This window comes from Rhinopithecus roxellana, chromosome 8 (assembly GCF_007565055.1).
Source record: "Rhinopithecus roxellana isolate Shanxi Qingling chromosome 8, ASM756505v1, whole genome shotgun sequence".
NCBI lineage: Eukaryota > Metazoa > Chordata > Mammalia > Primates > Cercopithecidae > Rhinopithecus > Rhinopithecus roxellana.
The window spans coordinates 77437780-77464162 of record NC_044556.1 but is presented as its reverse complement, the minus strand read 5'-3'; the positions used below and the strand labels follow the sequence as shown (position 1 = coordinate 77464162).

At 55.1% G+C, this 26383-nt stretch overlaps 1 protein-coding gene across 3 annotated transcripts in view; it reads left to right on the top strand.

Moving 5' to 3' along the window:
- CDK18 (cyclin dependent kinase 18) overlaps positions 1 to 19155 on the top strand; it is a 28247-nt gene extending 9092 nt beyond the window's left edge. Inside the window, exons 2-16 of one of the 3 annotated variants that reach the window (XM_010362467.2) lie at positions 9590 to 9740; positions 9918 to 10150; positions 10668 to 10793; positions 11573 to 11629; positions 12486 to 12600; positions 12788 to 12882; positions 13186 to 13248; positions 14205 to 14328; positions 14459 to 14579; positions 15395 to 15492; positions 15720 to 15825; positions 15919 to 15961; positions 16664 to 16754; positions 17008 to 17085; positions 17720 to 19155. In XM_010362467.2, coding sequence (XP_010360769.1) covers positions 9611 to 9740; positions 9918 to 10150; positions 10668 to 10793; positions 11573 to 11629; positions 12486 to 12600; positions 12788 to 12882; positions 13186 to 13248; positions 14205 to 14328; positions 14459 to 14579; positions 15395 to 15492; positions 15720 to 15825; positions 15919 to 15961; positions 16664 to 16754; positions 17008 to 17085; positions 17720 to 17754 — 1515 coding nt within the window. In that variant the 5' untranslated portion in view covers positions 9590 to 9610 and the 3' untranslated portion in view covers positions 17755 to 19155. The remainder of the gene's footprint in view (positions 1 to 9589; positions 9741 to 9917; positions 10151 to 10667; positions 10794 to 11572; positions 11630 to 12485; positions 12601 to 12787; positions 12883 to 13185; positions 13249 to 14204; positions 14329 to 14458; positions 14580 to 15394; positions 15493 to 15719; positions 15826 to 15918; positions 15962 to 16663; positions 16755 to 17007; positions 17086 to 17719) is intronic. The other 2 variants (XM_030936870.1, XM_030936871.1) reach the window with 2 other exon arrangements.
- Positions 19156 to 26383: the final 7228 nt, after the last annotated feature.

Here is a 26383-nt window from a genome sequence, read left to right as displayed (position 1 = left end):
GAGGGTCAGGTTTCAGCTGAGGCCTAGAGTCCGGCTTTCATATATCATTTGCTAGTCATTTGAAGGCTCACTCTGTCTTAGGCCTTGGGTCAGGCTCTGGGGGTGCAGTGACGAGTCATGCCATAGTGCTTGCCCTTAAAAAGCTCACAGGCAAACTAGGAAAATGACAAGTAAAGAGTTACAGGACAGGGAGCCAAGTGCCCTGCCTTGGGACGTCAGAAAGCTGTGGGAGCACAGAATAGGGACAATCGCCTGGCTGGGGACAGTGGAGTTTCAGGCTAGAGGAGATGCGGAGGTCTCCATGGCAGGATGAGTAGCACGTTGTTGGTCTCTCCCTAGTCCCCACTCCATCTGCTTGGGGTACCAATCCCTGTATTCCTGTTCCCTCTGAGACCCACGAAAACTGAGGAGGAAGCATGTCCTGGGAAGTCTGGAGCTGGGTGATTAGACAGTCTAGGCTTGCTCTAGTGTGCCCAGAAAGAGGACAGGGCCAGGCCCACCCCGTTCACGCTCAAGTCCCAACTAGGACAGGAGCTGGCCTGATGAGAAGATACATCTAGAAACAGGTCCCTGGCCTGCCTGAAAGGGGAAGGAAAGGCACCAACATTTATTGCAGGTGGCAGTGTGTCCTGGATCTTAAAGGTGACTAAGATATGGTCTTTGTCCTTGAGGGATCTCGTGTGTCTATATCTGTAGAGGAAAGAGGCTTAAGCAAGTCGTCATGAAACAGTGGCTCAATGGCCTCATTCAGTCACTTGTTCATGCGTTCCACAAATGCTTAGTACCTGGTGGGCTACTTACTCTGTGTGAGACACCAGGGGAGCAAAAATGTTAAGGCCCTGTTCTTGTCCTGAAGGATCTCACAGTGCAGTTATGAGTGTGTGCTGGCTGCTCTGGAATGGACAAGGAGGAAGGATCTCACTCTACCTAGAGGAAGAAGGTGTGGTCATGCACAGCCTCCCAGGGGAAGTGACCCGTGAGTTGAGTTTGGGAGTGGTTTTACCAAGGGGAAAATTGAGGAAGGGCATCCCAGGCCAAATGATTGCAAAGCGGTGGGGTGTGAGTGGAGTTTGCTCTGGGAATGCCAGGTACATCTGATAAAACCAGACCCTTTGGGGAGGGGTGACAGCTGAGACTCAAGAAGACAGGGATCCAAATACAAAGGCCTGGTCTGCCAGCCCCTGGAGTTTGGACTTTTTCCTGAAGGCAGTGTTAGCGTTGAAGGATTTTTTTTTTTTTTTTTTTTGAGATGGAGTCTCGCTGCAACACCCAGGCTGGAGTACAGTAGTGCCATCTCAGCTCACTGCAAACTCCGCCTCCTGGGTTCCAGCGATACTCCTGCCTCAGCCTCCCAAGTAGCTGGGATTACAGGCGTGCACCTCCATGCCCAGCTGATTTTTGTATTTTTAGTAGAGACAGGGTTTCACCATATTGGCCAGGTTGGTCTTGAACTCCCTACCTCAGGTGATCTGCCCGCCTCGACCTCCCAAAGTGCTGGGATTACAGGCGTGAGCCACCGCCCCAGCTGCTTTGAAGGATTTTTTTTTTCCTTTTTTTTTTGAGACGGAGTCTCGCTCTGTCGCCCAGGCTGGGGTGCAGCGGTGCCACCTCAGCTCACTGCAAGCTCCGCCTCCCAGGTTCAAACAATTCTCCTGCCTCAGCCTCCCGAGTAGCTGGGACTACAGGTGCCCGCCACCTCGCCCGGCTAGTTTTTTGTATTTTTTAGTAGAGACGAGGTTTCACCATGTTAGCCAGGATGGTCTCGATCTCCTGACCTCGTGATCTGCCCGTCTCGGCCTCCCAAAGTGCTGGGATTACAGGCTTGAGCCACCGCGCCCAGCGAAGGATTTTAAATGGGCAAGCGACACCATCAGAAAGCAGTTGAAAAAGTTAAGTCTAGGACGCTTATGGCGGTTGGATTGGAGGCCAAGTATTATTCTCAGTTAGCAGCAAGGAAACTGAGGCATAGGGTGTCTTCCCAGGTCACAGCTACTAAGTGGGGTTTCTTCCATGACCCCAAACTGCAGAGAATTTTGGAGAGCAGGGCTAGACACCGTGTGTTCCTCACTGCAAGACATTTCTGGTTGGAGTCTGGGCATGTTCCCTCTAGGAGACAACAGTGCATTTGTCTGGAGCAGAGGTGACCCTCATCCCCACTTTGCCTCCTGAGCAGACATCCAACAGGTTTGCCCAAATTGCTCCCAGAAGGGCCTGGCTATGCTCATTTCTGACCACCCTGAAGATTTCAGGCCTGCAGTCTCTCTTATCCAGACTGGGGCAGGGCAAGGTTGTGAGGAGGCCCCAAGGCTTCTGCTGCTGATGCCGCCACAGCTCCAGGCACCTAAGCGGTGACTGGCTTCCCCTGAGGTTTGTCCCAGGCTCTTGGAAACTAAGGCCTCCAGCTGTCCAGAACAGGGTCAGCTGGAGGATGAAGGAAGAGATGGTATCTGCAGGCTCCCAGCAGGCACAGTTCTTCCTGGGAGGAGACCTCCCTATGAGGTCTCTGAGGTCCTAGCTCATGACGACTGCGAACTTGGTCAGCCATGGCCTCTAGTTCTTTGAAATTCATCCAAGGCCCAAAGTGGCTGAGTGACTGAGGCAGGGGCAGGGACTGGGAGACAGGGTGTCATAGGGATCCTGGCTGGTGGTCAGCCTTCGTGACTGAGGGGCAGACCCTCTGGGCTTCAGATAGTGGGCAGCCGCAAGTTACATCCCCCAACCCCTGCCCCTGGGCCCACAGAGACCAAGATTGAAAAGAAAAGCAAACAAAACAAAAAGAGGGACTTGGGGATGCATCTAACATGTGCCTGGAACACAGCAGATGCTCTATATGTGCCTGTAAAGCAGACACGTGCCTGCTGTATGCCACCAGCACCAGGCATAGAGACCAATGTGCTCCAGGTGAGGGAGACAGGTAAAAAGTCATGCCCCATTGAAGGAGGGGCACCTGGTGGTCCTGGAGGTGTGGGGTGAGTTCCGGGAAGCTCCTGAAGGCCCCAGGGACTTGTACAGCATGCAGGGGGCAATGAGGAGGGGCAAAGCCAGAGAGGAAGGGGCCCCAGATCTCGAATGGCCTTTAGGTGCAGGCTGGGGAATCGGGGCTTTGTTCAAGAGGAGGGCAAAGAGGCATCTTGAAGAGGTTTGCTGAGAGGAGACTCCAGTCCTGGCCCCAGGAGCTTAAGAAGTGAAGCTGGCTTTCCCACTCTCCAGTCTACAGCATCCCAGATTCCCAGGATGCTCCACCAACCTCCTTCTGCACCTCCATGGTCTCTGGGTCAAGGTCTCTCAGGGGTCCAGCCCCAGGGCAGGTGTTAGGTCTGGGGCCTGGGACAGGTTGTCCCAGCAGTCAGTGGGCTGGGAATCTGCCCTGTCTGGACACTGGGGCCCTGGAGCTGGCCGGGCCTGCTCTGTGGAGCTTTCTTTCCTCCTAAGATAGAAGATGGAGATTGTCTGCCAGGAACCGGGGTTCCCTGCCTTGCACGGGCCCCACCCTGAGTGGCCCTGCAGTTGTCTAAGGAGGGGGGACCCTGCCTCCCTGGCCCTTCTCCTCCTCACATCTGCCAAGAGATGATCCTGCTCCCTGTCTCCTGGCCCTCTTCTATCCTGGAATCCGAAAGCACTTTTCAATAAGGAAGGCTGCATGGATGTTTGATGAAGTTTATATGAGGACTCTTTTTGTCTGGGCAGGAACTTGAGAGATGAGAGCCAAGCTTTGCTGGACATCTTCCCTGTGCCAGCGGTGTGTTGTGTTGGCTCACCCAGCATGTCCACTAAGATACCACTGGACATTGAAAATGTCACCTGCTCAACATCCAACTCCTGGTCTTCCCACTGAAACCATTACTCCCAGAATGCCTTGTCTCCTCCAGTGACTGTTCCATCCCTCCACTCCGGCTGCTTGGCCAAAACCCTGCAGAGTCATGCTTGACTCTTTTCTCACCCACAACATGCAATCCATCTGCAAAGCTCTTTGGCTCCACCTTCAAAATATAGCCTGAATCCAGTCACTTCTCACCACCTCCACTGCTCCACACTGGTCCCAGCCACCTCCAAGCTCTCTCCCCTGGGCCTCAGCAGCAGCCTCCTGCCCAGGCTCTCTGCTCTCCCATTGCTCCCCTTGTCTGTTCTCAAAACAGCAGCGTGTTAAAGCCTCAGTGAGATCATGTCAGTCATCTGATCAAACCCTCCTTACCCCTCGAGGCCCAATACAGCTGCTCTGCGCTCCCATCCAGCATCCTCTCCAGCCACATCATCATCCTGCAGTGAACCAGACTCACTTCTGCCTCAGGACCTTTGCCCCTGCTGTTCCCTTGCTGACCTGCTTCTCCCAGACCCTGCATGACTGACCCCATCACCTTACACCTACTCTGGATTTCTCCTGAGATGTCACCTGCTTCTCGGAGAGGCCTTCCTGACCACCCTGCTTAAACTTGCAATTTCCCACACACTTCCCACACCTTCCCTCTTTCCTGCATGAATTCCCATCATTTCACTTGTCACCATCCATCATACTGTGTATTCATTCTGTGTATTGTCTGCACCTCCCTGCCCCTGATGGAAGGTATTAGGAAAGGAATTAATATCTGTTTCATTCATCTGTGGATTCTCAGGGTCTGCAACAGTGCCTGGCATGCAGCAGGTGTTCAATAATTGTTGAATGAATGATTGGAGCCAGGAGTGAGAGGGGTTTTATAATGTTATTGCGATTCCACAGCCTGCTAGTGGTAGCACCAGAGTTTGGGTTTGTTTGGCATGCAATTCAGAGTGGGAGAAAACAGTCAAGCCTAGGCCACAGGGAAGGGGCAAGGGTGGGGAGGGCTCCAGGCAGGAGAAGAAAGGAGCAACAAGGTCACGTTTGTGCACTTCGCAACAACCAGGAAACTGCTGCATGATCTCCAGCAAGTCATTTCCCCTCTCGGAGCCTCAGCATCTTCACTGGGCAAGGGATGGGGATGGAGGGTGTGTGAGCGTCTTCCCCTGCTAACATTCTGGGAGGCCAGCCCTGCTCACTGGGTGCACAGTGGCCTCTGGCAACTGCTGGCTTTCCTCCCAGCCTGGCTTCTCCTTCCTCCTTCTGTGCCACTCATGGCTCTGGCACCAGCAGGAAGTTCTGGGCTGGCTGCTGTGTCCCTGGAAGCAAGCAACTGGAGCGGGCTGAGAGCTTTATGACTTACCTGGGCAGGGAAGTGGGAGGGGAGGCTGGCTGGGGTCTGCCTGCCCACCCTGCAGCTCCTCAGTGGGACTCTGCTCCTTCTACTTCCCCCACCCCCACTGCCAGGCCAGCATCCCTGGATGCCCATTGCCCTCTTCCCCTGGCATCAGTTGCACGGGGACAGCCCCAGATGGCTCCTTGGCCTGGGGACAAAGGCTGTGCTGTGCCTGGCCCTGGGCTGGCCTCAGGCTGGTCATACTGAGTCCTTCTGTCCCCACTTGGGGGTGAGGGGCAGACAGCACTAAGGTGACAGGCCTTTTTCCTGTCTCCCTTCCCCCTCAACCCCCAAATCTGAGGAGCTGACTCTCCCAAGGGAAAAATGACAGAGGCATCTTGTGTCTTGACCTAGGGAACAACAGACTATTCACTGCCCAGTCTGCCCTGTCACACCCAAGACCCTGCTGGGTTCAATGCCCCGATTGTCCCCAGCAGAGAGAGACATCCACTCTGCTGTGGTCACCACCCCCACCGCCTGCTCCCCTGTCACCATCAGGAAGTCCATCCTTCATCTGACCTCCATCCCTCCATCAGGAAGTCCATCCTACATCTGACCTTCATCCCTCCATCAGGAAGTCCATCCTACATCTGACCTCCATCCCTCCTGCTACTGACAGGCACTTCCTCTCGGGCTCCTCTCCTGCGGGTGGAGAACAGCTGGTCTCCATCACCTGCACTGCTTGGCCCCACATTCTTGCTCCAGTCAGCTGCCTCTGGCCTCACCCTCCCTCCATCTCCCTGCCGTTCACCCCACCCCAGGCACAGGCTGGTGGCTCCTTGCTCCTCACTGAACCTTGAGGAGAGCAGGTGTGACTCAGGGCTGAATCTCCTTTGTCTTGCAGAAATGGGGGGCCTCCTTCCCGGAGGCTTTTAATGAGCTCCCTTCTCCTCAGCCTACAATCAAGAGCAAGGGTGTGAGATTTATGGCTGCTACTTGTAGATTCCTGAGCCGCAAATCCAACAGGCCATCCCATAAATCCCGGACTGCAGGACGGTTTTATGGGGAAGCCCTGTTTTTAGAAAGGGGTGTGGCTGGTCTCCCTCCTGGCAGAGCTCAGACCTCAGGGAGCCAAGTGGCCGCCTCTCCTCACCCCCAGAGAACAACCATGACAAAGCACGGGGACATCGGGGACATCGGGGACATCGGTGGGTGCCGTGCAGATGCGCCAGCTTCCAGGACAGAGAGACTTCCTCTCCTGTGGGGGGCCTCCTGCTTCCCTCCCCTGCTCTGAGGATCCCCTGCCTCAGCACAGGAGGGTAGTCTGGAAGCCTGGGCAGATAATTGTCCCTGACCTGGACCTTAGATGTTTCCTGGTCACAACTCCAGGTGTACATCATTGGAGATGTTTTTTCAAATGCATTTTCCCAGACACCATTCTCAGAACCTCAGTTCCAGAATCTCAGGGTAAGACCTGGGAATCTGAATTTTTTTACAATGCTCCCTGGTGATTCTAATGCTCAGCTATCTTTGAAAATAGTTGGCTGAGTGCAGTGGCAGTGGCTCATGCCTGTAATCCTAGCACTTTGGGAGGCCGAGGCAGGCAGATCACTTGAGGTCAGGAGTTCAAGACCAGCCTGGCCAACATGGCGAAACCCTGTCTCTACTGAAAACACAAAAATTAGCTGGGTGTGGTGGTGCAGGCCTGTAATCCCAGCTACTTGGGAGGCTGAGGCATGAGAATTGCTTGAGCCTGGAAGGTTGCAGTGAGCCAAGATCATGCCACTGCACTCCAGCTTGGGTGACAGAGTGAGACTCTATCTCAAAAAAAAAAAAAAAAAAGAAAAAAGAAAAAAGAAAATAATTGATCTGTACAGAGGGCCATCTCCACTCTCCTATCTTACTTGGAAATGGGAGTCACCAGGTAGGAGTGTCTGGGTCCTCTTGTCACCAGGACCCATACCTCCTGCCACCATCAAGAAGCCTCCAGTGGCCTGGATGCTATACACAAGTGTGAGGCTTGGTGACTGCCCTCTGGAGGCTTCCTATCTGCAAGAGTCCTGCAGACAGCAGACCTGAGACATTGCACAGAGCCATGGAGGAGCAGCTGAAGATGACTGACAGGAAGGAGTTTAGGGATGGGGAGACAGGAAAGTCCAAGGCTGGTGGGCTTTGCCAAGGAAGCCAAAGAGGAAGCGCTTTCAGCTACCTTCTCATCAAAGGAGGCATCACTAGCCCCTGAGTTCCTTGAGAATAGGGACCACCCTTTACTTGCCTCTGAAACCCTCATGCCTGGCACAATGCTGGTGCATATTAGGTGTTCAGTTTTTTTGTTTGTTTGTTTGTTTTTTGAGACAGAGTCTTGCTCTGTCGCCCAGGCTGGAGTGCAATGGCGCAATCTCCACTCACTGCAACCTCCACCTCCAGGGTTTAAGCGATTCTCCTGCCTCAGCCTCCCAAGTAACTGGGGTCACAGGCACATGCCACCATGCCCCACTAATTTTGGGGGGGGGTTTTTTGGGGTTTTTTTTTGTAATTTTTTTTGTATTTTTAGTAGAGACAGGGTTTCGCCATGTTGGCCAGGCTGGTCTCAAACTCCTGACCTCAAGTGGTCCACCTGCCTCAGCCTCCCAAAGTGCTGGGATTATAGGCATGAGCCACCATGCCTGGCCAGTTCGTTTGTTGAGTGGAACTGAGTGAGACTTCAGGGCCCACTGAGAGATGGACCTTCCTAGCACTGCAGACCCAAGGCCTCCACTCTGAGAGATGCCAGCTTGCTGAAGAAATGGAGAGCCTGTTCATACCCAGCCATGAATCTCGGCTGGGATCAGGGCGACTGGAGGGCAACCACTGAGCTGTGTTTGGGGGCAGCCAGGAGCATGCGCTGCCAGACAGAGGACCCTTTCCAGGCTGGCTGAGGACAGAAGGATGTGATCATTAAGCAAAGCCAACATGTTACTGACCCATAATCCCTTAAACCAGGAGGATTCGGGAAAGGCCTGGTCGCCTTGGCAACCAGGTGCTGGCCAGTGGCAGGGCTGAGCATCCTCCAGGAGTGGGCTGTGCCTGGTGCATGGGTAACAGCTGGGAGTGGGTGCAGCACGGCCCATCACAGGGCTCACCCCGTGGTGCCTTCTTGCTGGCATGGGCAGAAGCCCTTGTGAGGCCTCAAGGGCAGTGTGTGCAGAGCAGGATGACAGGCGGCTGCACTGAGGGTGTAGGAAACCATGAAGGGAAGTGGAGGGGAGGTGGGACAGTGCTGCTCTGGGTTTTCAGGGCAGGAGGGAGAAAGGAGGGTCTGCAGGAAGAAGCAGTTGCATGGGTCTCATTGGGTAGCCAGCAGGGCGTCCTCTATGGGGGTGTCTCTGCCAAGAGGACCGAGCTGCAAGTCTAAGAAGGACAGACATCAGCTCCCCTCCCTGCCTCTCTGCCCTGAGGGAAAGGAGGGTAGCCCCCCTCCCCCAGCCCTGTGCTCCTCCCCTAAGGCCAGAGGGCACGAGGAGCTGGAGAGCCTGAAGAAGAAAGCTTTCATGGTTGGGGACAGGGCCGTGGGGGTGGGCAGAAAGCTCACACTGCTCGTCCATGGTGTTCTCGGTAGGGGATACCCTGCCTGCTTGGCGGGCTCTGGCATGGGAAGAGGCCAGCAGAGATCAGGCCTCATCTTCCCTAGGGCTCGACTTGTATTTCTGGCAAGCTTCTGTGTTTGCCCTGAGACCTTCCACTGCTCTTGACCTCCCATATTTCAGCTGGAGAGGCGATGCAGCTGGCCAGCTCTGATGCACTCTTCCCTTCCCTCCTCCTTTTCCCCTCTTGCCTCCTGGGGTGTGCCAGAGCAGGGACCTTCATGTGTCAGTATCAGAGGTGAAATGAGGTTTGAACCCAATCATGTCCCAAGGGTGTTGGCCAAGCTGACATTCAGTTTATGGGCCTTGGTCAGTAAGATTTACTGGCTGTTGACACATTCAAGCCCTTGGACACAAGTTGGTAAATTTCTCCTGGCCCAATGACTGCCCGGTTCTGGCACCCTCCCTGCCACCCCAACCCTTCCCCCAGAACTCTCTAGACCTCTAGCAGCTAAAGGGCTCAGGTCTGGGGGACCTTCAGGATCCTCTTTGCACATCATGCCTGCTATTATGACCAGTACTTTGCTGGACTAAGTGGTCCATAGAGAACTGCACGGGGTGTGGCCGGGTGGGTTGTTGGTGGGAGATGGGGGCAGTGCTGAGAGTTGCTGGGAGGAAGAGGGTAACTGGGAAGAAGAGGGTGAACACCCACCCTCAGGGGGGTCAAACTTTGGAGAAGACACAACCCTGGCTCCCAGTGATGGCGGCATACAGGTCGACAGAACTTGATGGAAAGAGAGAGCTGAATTCCCAGTGGGTGGAGACCCAGACTGGTTGCCTTGTTCATTTCACCTGCTCTTCTCACACCTCCCATCTCAGGACCTGGCTGCCCGGTCCCTCATGATCATGAACAAGATGAAGAACTTTAAGCGCCGTTTCTCCCTGTCAGTGCCCCGCACTGAGACCATCGAAGAGTCCTTGGCTGAATTCACAGAGCAATTCAACCAGCTCCACAACCGGCGGAACGAGGGTGAGAGGTCTGGGTCCACCCAGCACCTCTCCCACCTACCAGACACTCCCCAGGCACCTCCTTCCCCTCTCTGCCCACCCCTTCCCCACTGGCCTTAGGAGAGGAGCACAGGGCTGGGGGAGGGGGGAGCTACCCTCCTCTCAGGCAGGGAGGGGAGCTGATGCCTGTTCCTCTTAGACTTGCAGCTCGGTCCTCTTGGCAGAGACCCCCCACAGGAGTGCAGTACCTTCTCCCCAACGGACAGCGGGGAGGAGCCGGGGCAGTTGTCCCCCGGTGTGCAGTTCCAGCGGCGGCAGAACCAGCGCCGCTTCTCCATGGAGGTGAGGGCCTCTGGAGCTCTGCCCCGGAAGGTGGCAGGATGCATGCACAGGGGTGTGCACAGGAGGGCAGCTGCCTTACAGCCAGACTTTGTGAGTTCAAATTCCAGCTCTGCCATTCATTAGCTCTGTGACTTTGAGCAAGTTACTCAACCTCTGTGCACCATGGTCTCCTTGTCTTTAAAATGGTCATCATGGATTAAATGGGTTAATCTATGCCAAGAACTTAGAACATTCCTGAACTTAGCAAGGGCTAGACAATTTGACTATTTGATCCACACACATAGGCCCAAATATACGAAAAAAATATACTTACAGAATCGGTGCCTGTAAGGGCATGAGATTCATGTTGCACAGATGGTGATACTGTGGCCCAGAGAGGCGGAGAGTGACCTGGTTGTGCTAAGGTCACACAGCAGCCCCGGGTGTTCATGTGTATGTCTTGAGCACACACTGGGAGCAGCTGTGAGCTTGGGGTCACAGCCTGTGATTGGGCTCTGAATGGTTGTTCCGTAGGGAACGCTAGGTCCAGAGTGAGAGTCTGGGGCCCCACAGCCCTAGCTACCCTGAAGCCAACAGTGGTGTCCCCATCTCATCCCTGTCACCACAGGACGTCAGCAAGAGGCTCTCTCTGCCCATGGATATCCGCCTGCCCCAGGAATTCCTACAGAAGCTACAGATGGAGAGCCCAGATCTGCCCAAGCCGCCCAGCCGCATGTCCCGCCGGGCCTCCCTGGTGAGTCCCAAGAGGGTCAGAGGACACAAGGTGGGGTGATACGCCCTCCCCAGCACAGGCCTCCCAGGTGAGAGGCCTATATGGTGTTTCCAGGAAGATTCCTGGGCCTCTGGCGCCACCTGCTGGCTTGAGTGCATTCAACTAGCTCGTCCTCCTACATCATCCATTTCCTAGATGAGTCCCACTTGGGCTAGAATGGGACTCTAAGCCTACACTAGGTCCCACGATCTCCACATGGTTAAGATCAATAGGCCAGTTGGCATGTGCCTTCCAGTCCTAGCTGCCTATCAGAGCTGTTTGGGACATCTTACAAAACACAGACTCTAGGACCCCTCCAAACACCTATAGAATCAGCCTCTCCGGCTAGGGGGTCCAGAAATCCGTCTTGTTAAGGGTTGGATACACCTGAGCTAGAAGTGTGCTGATGAGACACACCATCAGGTAGGTGGGTTCTGAACTGGACACTCAAGGTAAAACGGGAAAAAAGGCAGCATTCACTCTGGAGGAGCTTGTGGTCTCAGTCGGAGACACAGGTAGCCAAGATGTGCAACAATCCCAGGTGCCACAGCCCTGGGCTCCACACTCTTGGCTGTCCTGGGAGGAAGAAACTCACACTTCCATGAGCTCTGTCCTTTATCACAGGGATAAAGGGAAAACGAGCCCCTTCCACCATGGGGTCTCATCCCTTCCCTCCCAGAGGCTGGATTTGGGGGAGGTGTCATGTCTCTGGAGCTGCTAAGGCCTTCAAGCTCATGGCATTCTGTGTCTCTCCCTCTCAGTCAGACATTGGCTTTGGGAAACTGGAAACATACGTGAAACTGGACAAACTGGGAGAGGTAAGACGCTGGCTTTGGTCTTCTCCAAATAGCCAGGCAGGGTGGCTTGGAGGAGGGGCAGACCTCCCTGGTCGGCCCTCTCTGGTCGGCCCTCTCTGGTTGGCCCTCTCATGGCCCCTGCCCCATAGACATGCACAGTCTTGGCTGTGCACTCTGGCCTAGCCTTTGGCAGGGGTTGAAGTGGGCTGAGATCCTGAAGGAGGGAGTGAGGATAGAGTAGCCATGGCCCTGGGCAGAATCCAGTCTTTTTTTTTTCTTCTTCAAGTCCTTCTTGCCTGGGTTCAAAACCTACCTCCACCATTTACTAGCTCTGTGACCTTTGGTGAGTTACATGACCTCTCTGTGTGCCTCAGTTTCTTCCTCTGTCCAATGAGATAGTAACTGTCCTATCACATAGGGTTATTGCGAGGATTGGGCAGGTTATGTACAGCACGCAGACGATGCCTGGCACATAGGAAGTGCTATATCACTTAAGTATTTCTGTTGTCACTGTGCAGAGGCCTGGGGTGGGTGAAGGTTTATAGAGAGGGGAACACACAGCCCTTTCCCTCCAGGAGCCCAAAGAGGTGACCTCTGTGTAAACATCAGCATCATATAAGGAAGAAAAAACCTGGTGTTATCATAGAGGGGCACACGGCGTGCTGGGGCTTAGAGGAAGGACGGATTCACTCCAACTGGGGGTCATTAGGGATGCTTCCTGGAGGAAGTAGGCTTTGGAGGAAACAGCATGTCAGTGAAGGGAGGAAGGGCACTCAGGCCCCAGTCATAGCCCAGGCAGAGGCACAAATGGGGAGACACTGGGCAGAGGCCAGCAGCACCTGAATGTGCCTGGGGCCACTGCGGCCCTCCATCCCAGGGCACCTATGCCACAGTCTTCAAAGGGCGCAGCAAACTGACGGAGAACCTCGTGGCTCTGAAAGAGATCCGGCTGGAGCATGAGGAGGGAGCGCCCTGCACTGCCATCCGAGAGGGTACCGTGTCCTAGGCTCCCACACTCCCCCTGAGGCTTCAGGAGGAGGGGTTCACCAGCCTGCGCCCTGGTAGGAGCTGGGGGTGGAGGGTCATTGCTGGAGTGGGACTCCTGGAGCTGACCCCAAGAAAAGAGGGTATGGGGATACATGGGGTCCTAGGGACCCAGGCAGGCTTATCTCCCCACAGTGTCTCTGCTGAAGAACCTGAAGCACGCCAATATTGTGACCCTGCATGACCTCATCCACACAGATCGGTCCCTCACCTTGGTGTTTGAGTACCTGGTGAGAGTCGGGCTGGGGCTGGCAGCCTCTCCCTCTTGTGGTAGAAACAGGGTGTGGGTAGGGGAGTGGGAAGCTGAGGAAGTGGGGGAGGTGGGATGAGGGCGAACCAGGCCTTGTTCTGGAATCAGGTTCTCAGATGCTCCCTTGCAGGAGTGGACCAAGAGCTCAGGCTTAGGGGTGGCTCAAGCCAGGGACCTGTCCCACTAGTGGGCGTGAGCCCTTCCCAGGGAGGGGCTTCCTCTCCTCAGCCTGTGTCTGGGCTTCTGGCCATGGGGCAGGACTGAGTCACGCTCTGTGTTCTAGGACAGTGACCTGAAGCAGTATCTGGATCACTGTGGGAACCTCATGAGCATGCACAACGTCAAGGTGAGGCCTCGGGGGCAGGGTCCCCCCATCTTGGCAGCCACCTGTTCAGAAGCCCAGTGCGGGGACCCACTCTCACCGCCAGGGATCCGGTTGCTGGGGTGGCTCACACCTTCCCACCTGGGAAAGAGGGAGAGGGCAGTGCCATCAACGAGTCTAGGAACTGGGTTGAGCACTTTACCCCAGGAACAGACACACACTCTCTGCCACTGTCTAGCTGTTGGTATAAAATCCACTCCCAACTCTGAACATCAGTTTCCCCATCCGTCAAATGGGAGTGTCAGCTACCTGCCGGAATGCAGGGAGGCTTCTGGGGAAACTGGGGGTTATGAATGACCTCTCCTGGTGTTTGTTAAAGAATCAAGGCTGGGTGTGTTGGCCCATGCCTATAATCCCAGCACTGGGAGGCCAGGGCAGGAAGATGGCTTAAACCCAGGAGTTTGAGACCAGCCTGGGCAACATGGCAAGACCTCATCTCTACTAAAAATTGGAAAACTAGCCTGGCACAGTAGCGTGCACCCATAGTCCTAGCTGCTTGAGAGGCTGAGGCAGGAGGACCACTTGAACCCGGGAGGTTGAGGCCACAGTGAGCCATGATCATGCCACTGCATTCCAGCCTGGGTGACAGAGTAAAACGCTGTCTCTAAAAGAAAAAGAAAAAAAAAAAAGGATCAATCACATACGTCTCCACATAGGCAGGCATCCTGACCCCCGTTCCCCTGACTGAGACTTCTCTGGTCTCCCCTACACTCACTGTCTCCTCTGCATCCCTGGTGTCCTCCCCTCTGGATGGGACTCCCTGGTGTGGGTGGGCCCAGGATGGGGGCTGCAGGGTAGGCAGGAGAATGAGGGGCTTGTGCTGACCTCACTGCCAAACCCCTGCCCCCATCCTGGTCCCAGCCTTGGAGCAGAGGCTCAGGGCCACCTTCCACCTCACATTTCTCTTCCCCCTCTCCCAGATTTTCATGTTCCAGCTGCTCCGGGGCCTTGCCTACTGTCACCACCGCAAGATCCTGCACCGAGACCTGAAGCCCCAGAACCTGCTCATCAACGAGAAGGGGGAGCTGAAGCTGGCCGACTTCGGTGAGGCTGGGGCTAGGGTTTGGGTCTGATGCCACTGGGGTGCCTCAAGGTGTGGGAGCAGTGGGGGAGGGCATAGCAGTCAACCCCACAGCACCTGTGGACAGAGGTCCAGTGACATGTCTGCCCCCAGGACTGGCCAGGGCCAAGTCAGTGCCCACAAAGACCTACTCCAATGAGGTGGTGACCCTGTGGTACAGGCCCCCCGATGTGCTGCTGGGATCCACAGAATACTCCACCCCCATTGATATGTGGTGAGTGAGCACTGTGCGGACCGAGGAGGGGAGGACAGGCCTGGCCACACCTCCAGACTCTCTTTTGCTGCCCCAAGGGCCTCGGGGAAGAACTTCCTAACTTCCTTTGCCTAAAAGCCATGTGACATCCTGCTGAACTGGATGTTAAAAAACTAAGTCTGAAATAGAATCGGTTAGGGTTTCCCTGGCTTAAATAGACCCTCCAAGGCTGTGCATTTGAAATCCTCCCCCAGGGGCCTGTGGGAGGTTACCAGAGACTCAGAGGGTCCAGGAGGGCCCCTATAGTAAATACGATGAATCTTCCCCAAGCATCAGTCGCAGTGAAAATTTTGAAAGAGAAGTACTATTTTTATGTTAAAATGAACAAGCGTATGATTTGGTGTAAAATGAAAAATCAGCCCAAATTGCAAGCCAAGCCGCCAGTGGTGATGAATGGCTGCTGTGACTCCGCCCCGAGGTTCCCCAGGAGAATGGATTTATGTACTTCTCTCTTCCAGTGGGGCACACAGTGGAGAGAGTTTGAGACAACACTGCTGAGAGAATTGCCACATGGGCGCTGGCTGCACAGACCCAAACCTCACAGAGCGAAAGGGGAGAGGTCGCAGCTTTCCCGAGCCCAGGGAAGCCCCCAGAGAGGGGCTGTAGTGGGGCTGGGCAGTTCTAGGAGCCTCCACTGCCCTGGGCCACCCCTCCGCCGCCAGAGCCACGACCCCTGCAGCCACCTGTGGCAGGTCGTCGTTGGTGCCCTGGTGGAGCAGCCCTAGGAAGGGCGGCCGCCCCTGCCTGATGCCGCCCCTGCCCCTTGCTCCCCGCAGGGGCGTGGGCTGCATCCACTACGAGATGGCCACAGGGAGGCCCCTCTTCCCGGGCTCCACAGTCAAGGAGGAGCTGCACCTCATCTTCCGCCTCCTGGGTCAGTCTCCCGCTGCTCCGTCCCTCTCACCACCAGGGGGCGCCGGAACTCCGTCCAGCCCAGGCGTCGAGTGGGACGGGGAGGAGCGGCTAGCCTAGTTCTCTCCGGGGCGGGGACCCCCGTGGCCTCGGCCATCTTTGCTCCCACCTCCTACGTTGCATCCCTTTCAAGTCGGCCTTGGCCCTGGGCCTCACGCAGGCCCTCCCCACCCTCTCTCGTCTCCCCAGGGACCCCCACAGAAGAGACGTGGCCCGGCGTGACCGCCTTCTCCGAGTTCCGCACCTACAGCTTCCCCCGCTACCTCCCGCAGCCGCTCATCAACCACGCGCCCAGGTAGCCCCGGCGCCCGCACCGCCCCTCCTGCTGTGGCCCTGGCTCTCCCACCCCCGCTCAGGCACAGCCTGTGTCCGCGCCTTCTCCTTGCAGGTTGGATACGGATGGCATCCACCTCCTAAGCAGCCTGCTCCCGGTGAGTGACCTCCCGGCGGGGCCCAGGGAGAGGCAGCCAAAGAGCCGAAGTCCCCGTGCCCCATGCTAGGCCTACGCCCCAACTTCTGTGGCTCATGTGCTCACACGTCTTTGAAACATCTTCCCTGTACTCTCCACCCCAAGGCCCAGGGGAGCACTGGCCTCCATACACATCCTCTGGAGTTTCTGCACTGCGAGCCCAAACCGTTACTAGCTGTGTAGCTCTGGGCAAGTTACAGAGCTCCTCCATGTCTCAGTTTCTTCCGCTGCAAAGTGGGATTAATTCCTATTTTATAAGCTGGCAGTGAGGATACACTGAGCTGACGGGACACACTTAGTGTGGTGCCTGTCTTCTAAGGCAGATGATGAAGGGTCGTTATCGGCACAACCCTTCCTATTATGGATGTTCTCCTTCTAATCATAGTTGGTTTGCATCTGTATTTCTATCCCAAGAGAAGGTCACTGTCCTCAAGTTTCATTTCTGGTTTTTCCTGGTGGCTGGAGACCAGGGAGCCTTCCCTTGAGTCTTGAGATGGCTTGAGGTTGGATTTGTGGTAGGGGCTGGAGGCTGACCTAGGGCTTCTCCTGTTAGTCTTAAGCCCCACCCACCTTGGTGCTCTAACCAGCACAGGAGTCCTGCTGCCCAGAGGGTTCCCTGCAGCCCCCCAGCCAGGGCCCAATAGCCCCACCTTGTGCCTTTCAGTATGAATCCAAGAGTCGCATGTCAGCAGAGACTGCCCTGAGTCACCCCTACTTCCGGTCTTTGGGAGAGCGTGTGCACCAGCTTGAAGACAGTGAGTGTTGTTGGGGCAGGGAGCAGGGTCACCCAGAACCAAGGAAAGGGGGTGGTGAGTGTGGGTAGAAGAACCAGAACAAAGAGGCCAGAGGCCCCAGGCCCAGCTGAGCAGCCCTGGGCACCTGGCCTCCCCTGCTGGGGTTCTCACTGCAAACTGAGGGGGCAAACAGTGGAAATGAGATGCTGCCTCCAGGGCTCGGTTGGTCTGGTTCCACCCAGCTCTCTCCCCATCATGTCCTTCTCTCCCCCAGCTGCCTCCATCTTCTCCCTGAAAGAGATCCAGCTCCAGAAGGACCCAGGCTACCGAGGCTTGGCCTTCCAGCAGCCAGGTAGGGGCTTGTGCTCTCCTGGAGCCCTTCCCTTGTTAGTGGAAGCCAGGACAGGCTACCCCTCCCCAGTGGGGACTCCCGTGGTCCCCCCGCCACTTTATTCCCTTTGGAGTCTTTAGGGAGCAGAGAAAGGGTTGGTTTCTCCTGCCTAGGCTTCCTCTTCCAGCTCTTCCCTCTTCAACCCTCACCCCAGACAGGACATTGTGTTTGGCAGTAGCCCTGGCAAAGAGGCATGCTGTCTCTGGTGCATTCGCTCTGCAAACTCTGAGCTCTCTAATCAGATTCCATCCTGGGAGAACGGTACTTTGTTCCTAGAACAGTCAATGGCCTTGGACATTGACAAATGCTTCCCATGCATCCTCTCCTTTAATCCTTAAAACACCCCTTGAAGTTGGTACTACTACTGTTCCCCATTTCATAGTCAATGAAACTGAGGCTCTGGGAGGTTAAATCACAAGACATGCAGCTAGTAAGTAGCAGAGATGGGATTTGACACCAGGTCAGACCTGCTCCTGCGTGCATGCCCTTGCTTGCTCTGTCAGAGCAGCTCTGGGGGACAGCGACTATCCCTGCTGGTCTGGGGTACACCTTGGCCCAGCCTCCTCCCTGCAGCCTCACCTCCTCCATTCTCCAGGACGAGGGAAGAACAGGCGGCAGAGCATCTTCTGAGCCATGCCCACCCTGCCGTGGCCCAAGGGACAAGAGATCACATGGACCACAAATTCGGGTAGGATGGAACCTGTGTGGCCCTCAGAGGACTGAAGAACAAGGGCTGACAGCCAGCCCAGAAGACCGTTTGGCAGCCCTGCTGGCCACGGCTGTTTCTTCTCTGTGCTTCCCACGTGCCTCCCCAGTAGTCCTCACCTGCATACCAACCCCTCCATTACCCACGTCGGGGCTGGCATGAGCTGCTTCCCTGAGAGGACATGAGAAGGAGGGGGGACCTTGTACCCTCTCCCACCCTGAAGTGTTTGGGCACCTGCGTGGGATGCACATGGGCGAGAGAATTAAGGCACCAGGATGGGCACTGTGCCCTGGATACAGGGTTTACCCTCCTCCCCCGGGGGCCTGCCTAGGGCCAGTTTGGTAGTCCCCTTTTCTGGCCCCTTGGAGCCCACAGATGTTTCATCTTTTTCCCTTCTGAGAGCAAGAAGAGACATGGCATGCTCTCTGGGACCCTGGAATCCTAGGTGCCCACATGTGTGCCAAAGCCTGCCCTACCTGGCAGGTGTCCCACAGCAACAGAAGGAGTAGTGGTCCCCTTTCTTTCCATCAGCCCTACCCCACCCTCATTCCCCCGACTCCCTCTGGCTTGAACCGTGGCTGAGCAGCGCCGGCTGAGCAGCTATGTCCAGAGGTGGCCTGGGTCCGCCAGTTGCATGCCTGCCACCTCAGCCAGCCCCCACCCAGCTCACCAGTCTGAATGGAGTTGCCTTAAATTGGCAGGTGGTAGCGTGCTCACTGCTCTTGGAGCTGTGATCGGCTCCTGCCTGTCCACCCCATCCCCAGGTGGCTCCTGCTTATCTTACCATCCTGGGGCTCTGATTAGCCAGGCCTGGTCAGGGTCCTGGGGACGGCACCCAGATATGCAGAGTCACCCTGACACTGGTACCGGGCTGACCTCAGCTCCCGGAGGGTTGCACAGCCTCCCCATCCCTCCTTCCCGGCCCTTGTGGCTCGTGTCCACCTGATCCCAATACCAGCTTTCCCGAGCCCCTGCCACCCCAGAGGGCAGCCACGACAGGGAAAGGTGTAGATGCCACCATCTGAGGTAGAGGAATGTGGACCAGGAGCAGGCTGTGATGCTGAGACACTTGCCTCCGGGGGCCTGGAGCCTGGGGGTCCAGGGCCCCTGAAGAAGGCTCCCCTCTGTATCCCCCAGGTCTCCTCAACACTGGACTGATCCTGAATGGCACAGGCCAAGGGGAGGCTAGCCTCACCTTTCTACCCAGGCCCACTGCCCTGCCCACCTCAAGCCCCCACCCTCCACTCCTCCCCACGGTACTGTGAATATCCTGTGACTCAGCGCAGAGACAGATAATATATTTAATTCATGTTGTACAGAAAGGAGCAAGCGGTCTCATACAGAAAAGCTGATTTTGATAGATTGATGCCAAAGATGGAGAACCGAAGGCCCCTCTCCAGGCCTAATGAGTGTGGGTGGGGCGTGCTTGTGTGCATGTGTGTGTGTGTGTTGTGTGTATATATATATATATATAAAGTGAGGAGAGAGTTTGATTTGTGTGTATCTCTGACCTCCACCTCACCCCAGGCTGTGGGACAGGTGCCTAGCATTCACCCTGCTGTATCCTGGGTGCTGCTGCGTTCGGAGCAAGAAGTTGGCTTTTGCTGAGGAACATCAGTGGTGGTTGTGGGTAGGCAGAGGAGCCCCAGGCCTGGGAGTCTGACCTGTGGCCTAGCATTGGCCCAAGTTGGTGCCTGTGGGGTGGGGCTGGCCAGGAGAGCAAAGAGGGACTCCTGGACAGGGGTCTGGGGTCTGGCCGTGCAGCTGATGCCTGTGTTCCCAGCACCAAATGGCCCCCTGGCTTCTGGGGAGGGAGGGAGGCAGGATCAAGATGGGGTTGACATGGGAGATGGCCAAGACCAGGGTAGCAGGATGAGGGTGTGAGCCTTGCTGTAATTCAGGCCCTGCAAGCATTACTGCAGACCTCGAATACACCTCCTGCTGCTGCCTAGACCACCTCCCCATCTTTGATCTGGACGCCACCCCCGCCCACATCACACACAGCTCCCAAGGTGCTCAGAATCCTGCTGTTGTCCAATTCGGTATCCAGGTTTGTTCTTCCCGAGACCACTCTGAGAATGCCAGGCCCCAAGCCCTGCCTCGTGACCTGTCCTCATGCCTGGCCTTAAGCACTTTGCAGTTTGCCGGCATGGTTTGCAGTTACTGGAGAGGGTGGCTGCTTTCCAGAGGAGGAAGCTCATGCTGAGGCTGATGATGTCTCCCAAGGCTCTGGAAATAAGGGGCGGGCCAGGGCTCCATTCTCAGCCCAGCGTCAGTTCTACCCAACGAGACCTCCTCACTTTGCTTGTAGGCAGCCAGACACCAAAGTAGGATTGTAACTCAGACAATTAGTGCTTGAGGGGAGGAGAAGGGCTGGGAAATGCATTGGTGGGAATTGGAAACCAGACATTTATTAAGCTCCCTGCTGGGTGCCAGGCAGCCCTGTGCCCAGGCATTGTCTCACTGAATCCTCATGGAAACCCCCCTTTCTCCCCACTTTGCAGATGAGAACATGAGCCTCCCAGGGGTAGCCTGGGGTCACATACCAAATTAGAATCCCAGATGTCTGCCCCCAGCCCTGTGGTCTTCAAGGAGTGGGAGGCGTGAGGAGGGTTAGGTGGAGACAGTGCAGAGGCCCTGAAGGGAGGAAAACACACAAGGAAGGACATGGGCAGATGCTGCCTTGAGGAGCACTTTGCAAGGCCACCCTTGTGGCAGGCAGAGGTGGCCCGGCGAGGCTCTGCATCTTTAGGAGTTGCTGGGGGCAGCCATTCTTGTTGCTGCAGCTGTGGCCCTGCGGTGGAGGCACACACCTAGGGGCTTCTGACGTCAGGCACTCTGAGCTTCTGCCCTAGAAGGCTGCCAGGGCTGGGGGTGCGGGCCAGCCTGGGGTTGTGGAACTCAGCTGGACAGGCCCACACCACGCCTTGGATAGGGTTGGTGCTCAAAAAGTGATGGCTCCAGAAAAGGAAGCTGGGTTCGGGCATGAAGAGGGGCCGACTGATTTTGGCCATGAGCTGCCACTGGGCTCCCAGGGACCAGGCTAAGCTACAACACAACCCAGTGTCCTGGAGTGTCGGTTTCCTGGGCACCCCTGCAATCATTTCCTTATGCTGGTGACTCTCAAAAACAGGAGGCGGCCCCATTCTGCAGGAAGTCCCGGCCCAAAGCAGCCTTTTGCAAGTCATTTCCCTGTCTGGCCTCACTTTTGCCATCTGCCTGCTTCTGAGACAGGTCAGGAATATCCAGGGTGCAGATGCCTTCCCCTCCACCATGGCAACTTGGCAGGGGCATTTGAGGCATGCAGCAGCCCTGCAGCTTCAGACACAATGTGCTATTTGCTGAACTCTACAGGGTGGGGGTGATACCAGCTCCCGTGCTTGGCACTGCCCACATCATCCTATACCCCGGTGGGATCTGGAGCTGGCTCTCCCCTGCCTCACCCTCCTGTGGGCTCCCACTCACCCTTCCCCTACTGTCTGGGTCCAGTGGTCAGGGCTGATGTCTAATAGGCTACCACTCCTCTACCCTGCTAGGCCCCCTGGGCCAGCCAAGTGTCAGGCACTATTGCAGGCCTGCTCCTTTCCTCCCTCCTTGAAGCATCCCAGCCTAATTTGGGCCATCTCCCCACCTCTATCTCTGCTCAGACCTTTGCTTTTGGCCGTGACACTCTACAGCACCCCCATTGAGCCCCTTTATCTCCAGAGCAAACCGTCAGCACCATGAATTGGCCACAGCCACCTCCATGCCTGGCCCTGTGCTAGATGCCAGGACACCAAGATACATGACATTCCACCCCCACCTTCCAGAAGCTCAGACCTGCCGGCAGAGATGGCCTTGATTACAACAGGTTTTATCAAGAGCCCGCTGTGCACCTGGTGCTGTGCTAGGCACTGACATACAGCTGTGAACAAGATGGACAACCCCTATTCTCATAAAGCTTATGTTCCAGTGGCGGGTGTAAGACGTTATCCAAATCAACAGGCATATCAAGGGGTCATAAGTGTGATGAGACAGAATAAAGCAGGGGCAGGGTTGAGGGGAAAGAATGTGATGGCATAGGGTGGGGAACTGCCTGGTCAGGGAGGGACCTCTCCATCAGAAGTGAGCTATGGGCTGGGCGTGGTGGCTCACACCTATAATTCTGGCACTTTGGGAAGCCAAGGCAGGTAGATCGCTTGAGCCCAAGAGTTTGAGATCAGCCTGGACAACATAGCGAGACCCTATCTCTATTAAAAAAAAATATTAGCTAGGCATGATGGCTCATGCCTGTAGTCTCAGCTACTCAGGAGGCTGAGGTAGGAGGATCACCTGAACCCAGGTCGAGCTGCAGTGAGCAGTGATCATGCCACTACCATCCAGCCTGGGCAATAGAGCGAGACCCTGTACCAAAAAAAAAAAAAGTGAGCTAAGTTGTGTAAGGGGGCCAGGTGGACTGTCAGGGACAGAGTATTCCAACAAAGACCCTGAGGTGAACATGCTTGAGAATGAGTGAGAGGCAGTGAGGCCAGGGCAGAGTGAGCCAGGCAGCATGGCAGGAGGGCTGGATCATGTGGAGCAGTGGCTCTGCCCATTAGATCCACCTGGGAAGTGTTTAAGATGCGCTGCCATCTGGCCCCAGCTCAGATTGATACAGATGACCCTAACGTGTAGCCAGGGTTGAGAACCGCTCAGTCATGCGGGTGCTTGTGGGCTGTGGTGGGGGTTCTGGATTTTGTTCTGAGATGGGAAGCCACTGGCCTGTGTTTTTAAAGGCTCAGAGGGTCAAATAGGAGATGTCAGTCCCTATGAGGACGATGCTGGGGCAGGGAGAGGAAGGATCTCCCATGTGGTAGTAGAGCAGCAGCAAGTGTGGGGGGAAGGGAGAAGGGAAGCACCTGCTCTCCTGTGTTGCTGTGAGAGGGACTGTCATCCTAATCCCAGGGAGGGCCACAGAGGCTCTACACTTAGGTAACCTGCGTGGCCACACAGGGAGTAAGGTGGACTGTCAGTTCCAACCCAGGTCAGCCTACCTGAGCAGCTGCCTCCGGGCAGGTGTCAGCGCTGGCATGGACATCCCACCTCAGTTGTTTGCATGGAGGATGGGCATCTGGTTTCCAGGGACTGGGAAATCCTTGCCTTCTGGTCACTTAAAAGCATTGTCTGACAGGCAGCCAGTAGGCACCTGGGGGTTGGGCAAAAGTCACTATCCCCCACCCCACCAAGTGCCCCCTGCCATCACCCAGCCCCTCTTCTGGACCCTCATAACCTCCTGCCATCTGCCAACTAAAGGCAGTCATTGGGCACTGGGGCCCTGCTCCCACCCTAGCTGTCGATGCCCGGTGGCTGGCATCATTGCTGATGGTCAGTGCCCAGACTGCAGGCGAGTGTGTGCCAATTCTCCCAGACAGGACGGGTGGGGCCAAGGGTAGCTTTGATGAGATTGCAGGTGCCACATGGCCACTTCCACTTCCTCCCTTGTTTTCTCCTCTCCCTTCCTCTTGCTTCTTTTTCCTTCTCTCAGTGCCCCTTGGGGGCACTAGGTATTACTCAGTGGGCGGCCCTGAGTAACAGTGAAATCCAGAGATCAATAATCTGACCCAGCCTCTTCTCTAAGGAAGGAGATTTTGCAGCCTCTCCCTTGAATCACCCAAGCCTCCAGATCCTGAGGTGTGTTCTCAATGCCAAGCATCAACCCTTGCTCCTGCACCCATGGGCCTTCCTGGTGATGTGACGCAAACATGGAGAGCTGAAGCATGGACAGGGCATGGCAGGGAGGATCCCCGCTGCCCTCCTGCGTGTGGTCAGCACTCCTGCTTGCCCCTTTCTGGACTAGAAACTTCTAGCCCAGTTCCTCATCTTCCTGTCTCCTCCAGAGCTCCTCCCTCCCTAATTTACTCATTATCCACCAGATGGTTCCAGACTCTGTGCCGGGCTCTGTTTTCAGTCAAGTACCCAGGATACAAACTTGACTCTGACTTAGACCCCACTCCCAGGAACTCAGCGTCTCAGAGGCGGCTAGGATGTAATCTTTTATTCCTCTCAGCTTCTTAAGGTCTCAGCTACTTGGGGGAAAGACAGTTGTCCATTAGTCATTCTATTAAAATTTGCCAAGTTTTTTTTTTTTTTCTTCGAGAACAATAAAATGTTTTAATGTCCTCATGTTTTCCCTGGAGGAGGGATTGGCTGAGTCCTAGGTTCCTTGGGAGAAGGAATCTTCCACAACCAGGGAAATATCACACAGGCTCCAAAATCACACAGACTTGGATTCAAATCCCAGCTCTACGGCTTGCAAGCTGTGTCACGTTGGGAATGTTCCTTAACTGCTTTGTGCCTCAGTTTCCCTTTCTGTAAAATGGAGATAGTGATAACACCTGTTTCACAAGGTTGTGAGGATTTAAGAATGAATATTCAAGCCGGGCGCGGTGGCTTATACCTGTAATCCCAGCCCTTTTGGAGGCCGAGGTGGGTGAATCACTTGAGGCCAGGAGTTCGAGACCAGCCTGGCCAACATGGTGACGCCCCGTCTCTACTAAAAATACAAAAATTAGCCGAGTGTGGTGGTGGACACTTGTAATCCCAGCTACTTGGGAGGCTGAGACAGGAGAATTGTTGGAACCCAGGAGGCAGAGGCTGCAGTGAGCCGAGATCACGCCACTGCACTCTAGCCTGGGTGACAGAGTGAGACCCTGTCTCAAAAAAAAAAGAAAGAAAGAATATTCAGGAGGGGCCTGACCCAGAGTGCTAGGTAAGTAAGTTTCACATCCTCACTCTGCACACTCCCACCCACTTCTCCACAAGCAGGAATTCCAGCTGTCTCCCTCCTGGAAGTAAAGTGGAAGATCATATGCTTTTATTTCTTGCATTCTTCACTCTTGATAAGATCTCAATCAGCAAGAATGTATTAAGAACATCCTACTTAAAATATTTTGCAAGACTTTTAAAATGACCTCAGCCCAGAGTTTTTCTCCATGGGAGCTTTAAACGTAGCTGGGGAAGTAAACATGGAAAGAGAATTTATGATAAATGGCACTGGGTCAGGTGTCACTCAAAGTGAAATCTGCTGCCTCTTGAGGTAGTAAGCGCTTTGTTCCCCAGACTGGGAAACCACTTGGGAATTCCAGGGGCACCACTGCCTCTGGTACGTCTTGCCAGGTTCCTGAGGAGGCAGCAGCCAGATCTGCACCTGGCCTGACCCTATTCCTTGGATCTTTCTTTTTTGCTGTGTGGAGTAGCAAAGTGTAACTGGCAGATGAGACATTCCTCAGAGAAGCCAGACGAATGTGGCAAAGCATGATTCTGGGCTTGCAAACACCCTTCTCCTTGGATTCCAGGATGCCAGGGGTATCCTCTCAGTCCTGTCACTGGCTTTGAGGCCAGACTTGGCTTTTCAGGACCTGGGACTGAGTCTGGGGTGTGGGAATGAACTAATCTGGAGTTTTTTTTTTTTTTTTTTTTTTTTTTTTTTTGAGACACAGTCTCACTCTGTTGCCTGGAGTGCAGTGGTATGATCTTGGCTCACTACAACCTCTGCCTTCTGGGTTCAAGCGATTCTCATGCCTCAGCCTCCCAAGTAGCTGGGATTATAGGCATGTGCTACCACATCCAGTTAATTTTTGTGTTTTTAGTGGAGATGGGGTTTTGCCATGTTGACCAGGTTGGCCTTGAACTCCTGGCCTCAAGTGATCCACCTGCCTCAGCCTCCCAAAGTGCTGGGATTACAGTCATGAACCACCATTCCCAGCCCTCAATCTGGGATTCTTAACTTTGGAGTTGATGAGAGTAGGAGGGCCAAGTTGGGGAACAGGGGATGGGGCCAGAGGTTAGGGCTCAGTACTGTTTTCTGCCTTGGGCAGATGGCTTGAGTGGGTGCCTTCAGCCACCTGTGATTTCACACCTCCTAGTTGTATGACCTTAGCCACATAGCATGGCTTCTCTCTGCCTCAGTTTCCCCACCTGCAAAATGGGGTGATCGTAGGATGAGTGTGGATTAAATGAATTAGTACATGAAAAGCACACAGAGCCCAGGCACAGTGGCTCACGCCTGTAATCCTAGCACTTTGGGAGGTCAAGGTGAGCAGCTCATGAGGTCAGGAATTCGAGACCAGCCTGGCCAACATAGTGAAATGCTGTCTCTACTAAAAATACAAAAATTAGCCAGGCGTGGTGGTGCATGCCTGTAATCCCAGCTACCCGGGAGGCTGAGGCAGGAGAATCACTTGAACCTGGGAGGCAGAGGCTGTGGTGAGCCAAGATTGTGCCACTGCACTCCAGCTTAGGCAACAGAGCAAGATTCTGTCTCAAACAAAAAAAAAAAAAAAAAAAAAAAAAAGGAAGGAGAAGAAGAGGAAGAAGAGGAAAAAAGGAAGAAGAGGAAGAAGGAGAGGAAGAAAAGGAAGAGGAAGAGAAAGAGGAGGAAGAAGAGGAAGAGGAAGAAGAGGAAGAAGAAGAATTTACTGGTCATGTAGAAAGCACTACACAGGTCGGGCGCGGTGGCTCAAGCCTGTAATCCCAGCACTCTGGGAGGCCGAGACGGGCGGATCACGAGGTCAGGAGATCGAGACCATCCTGGCT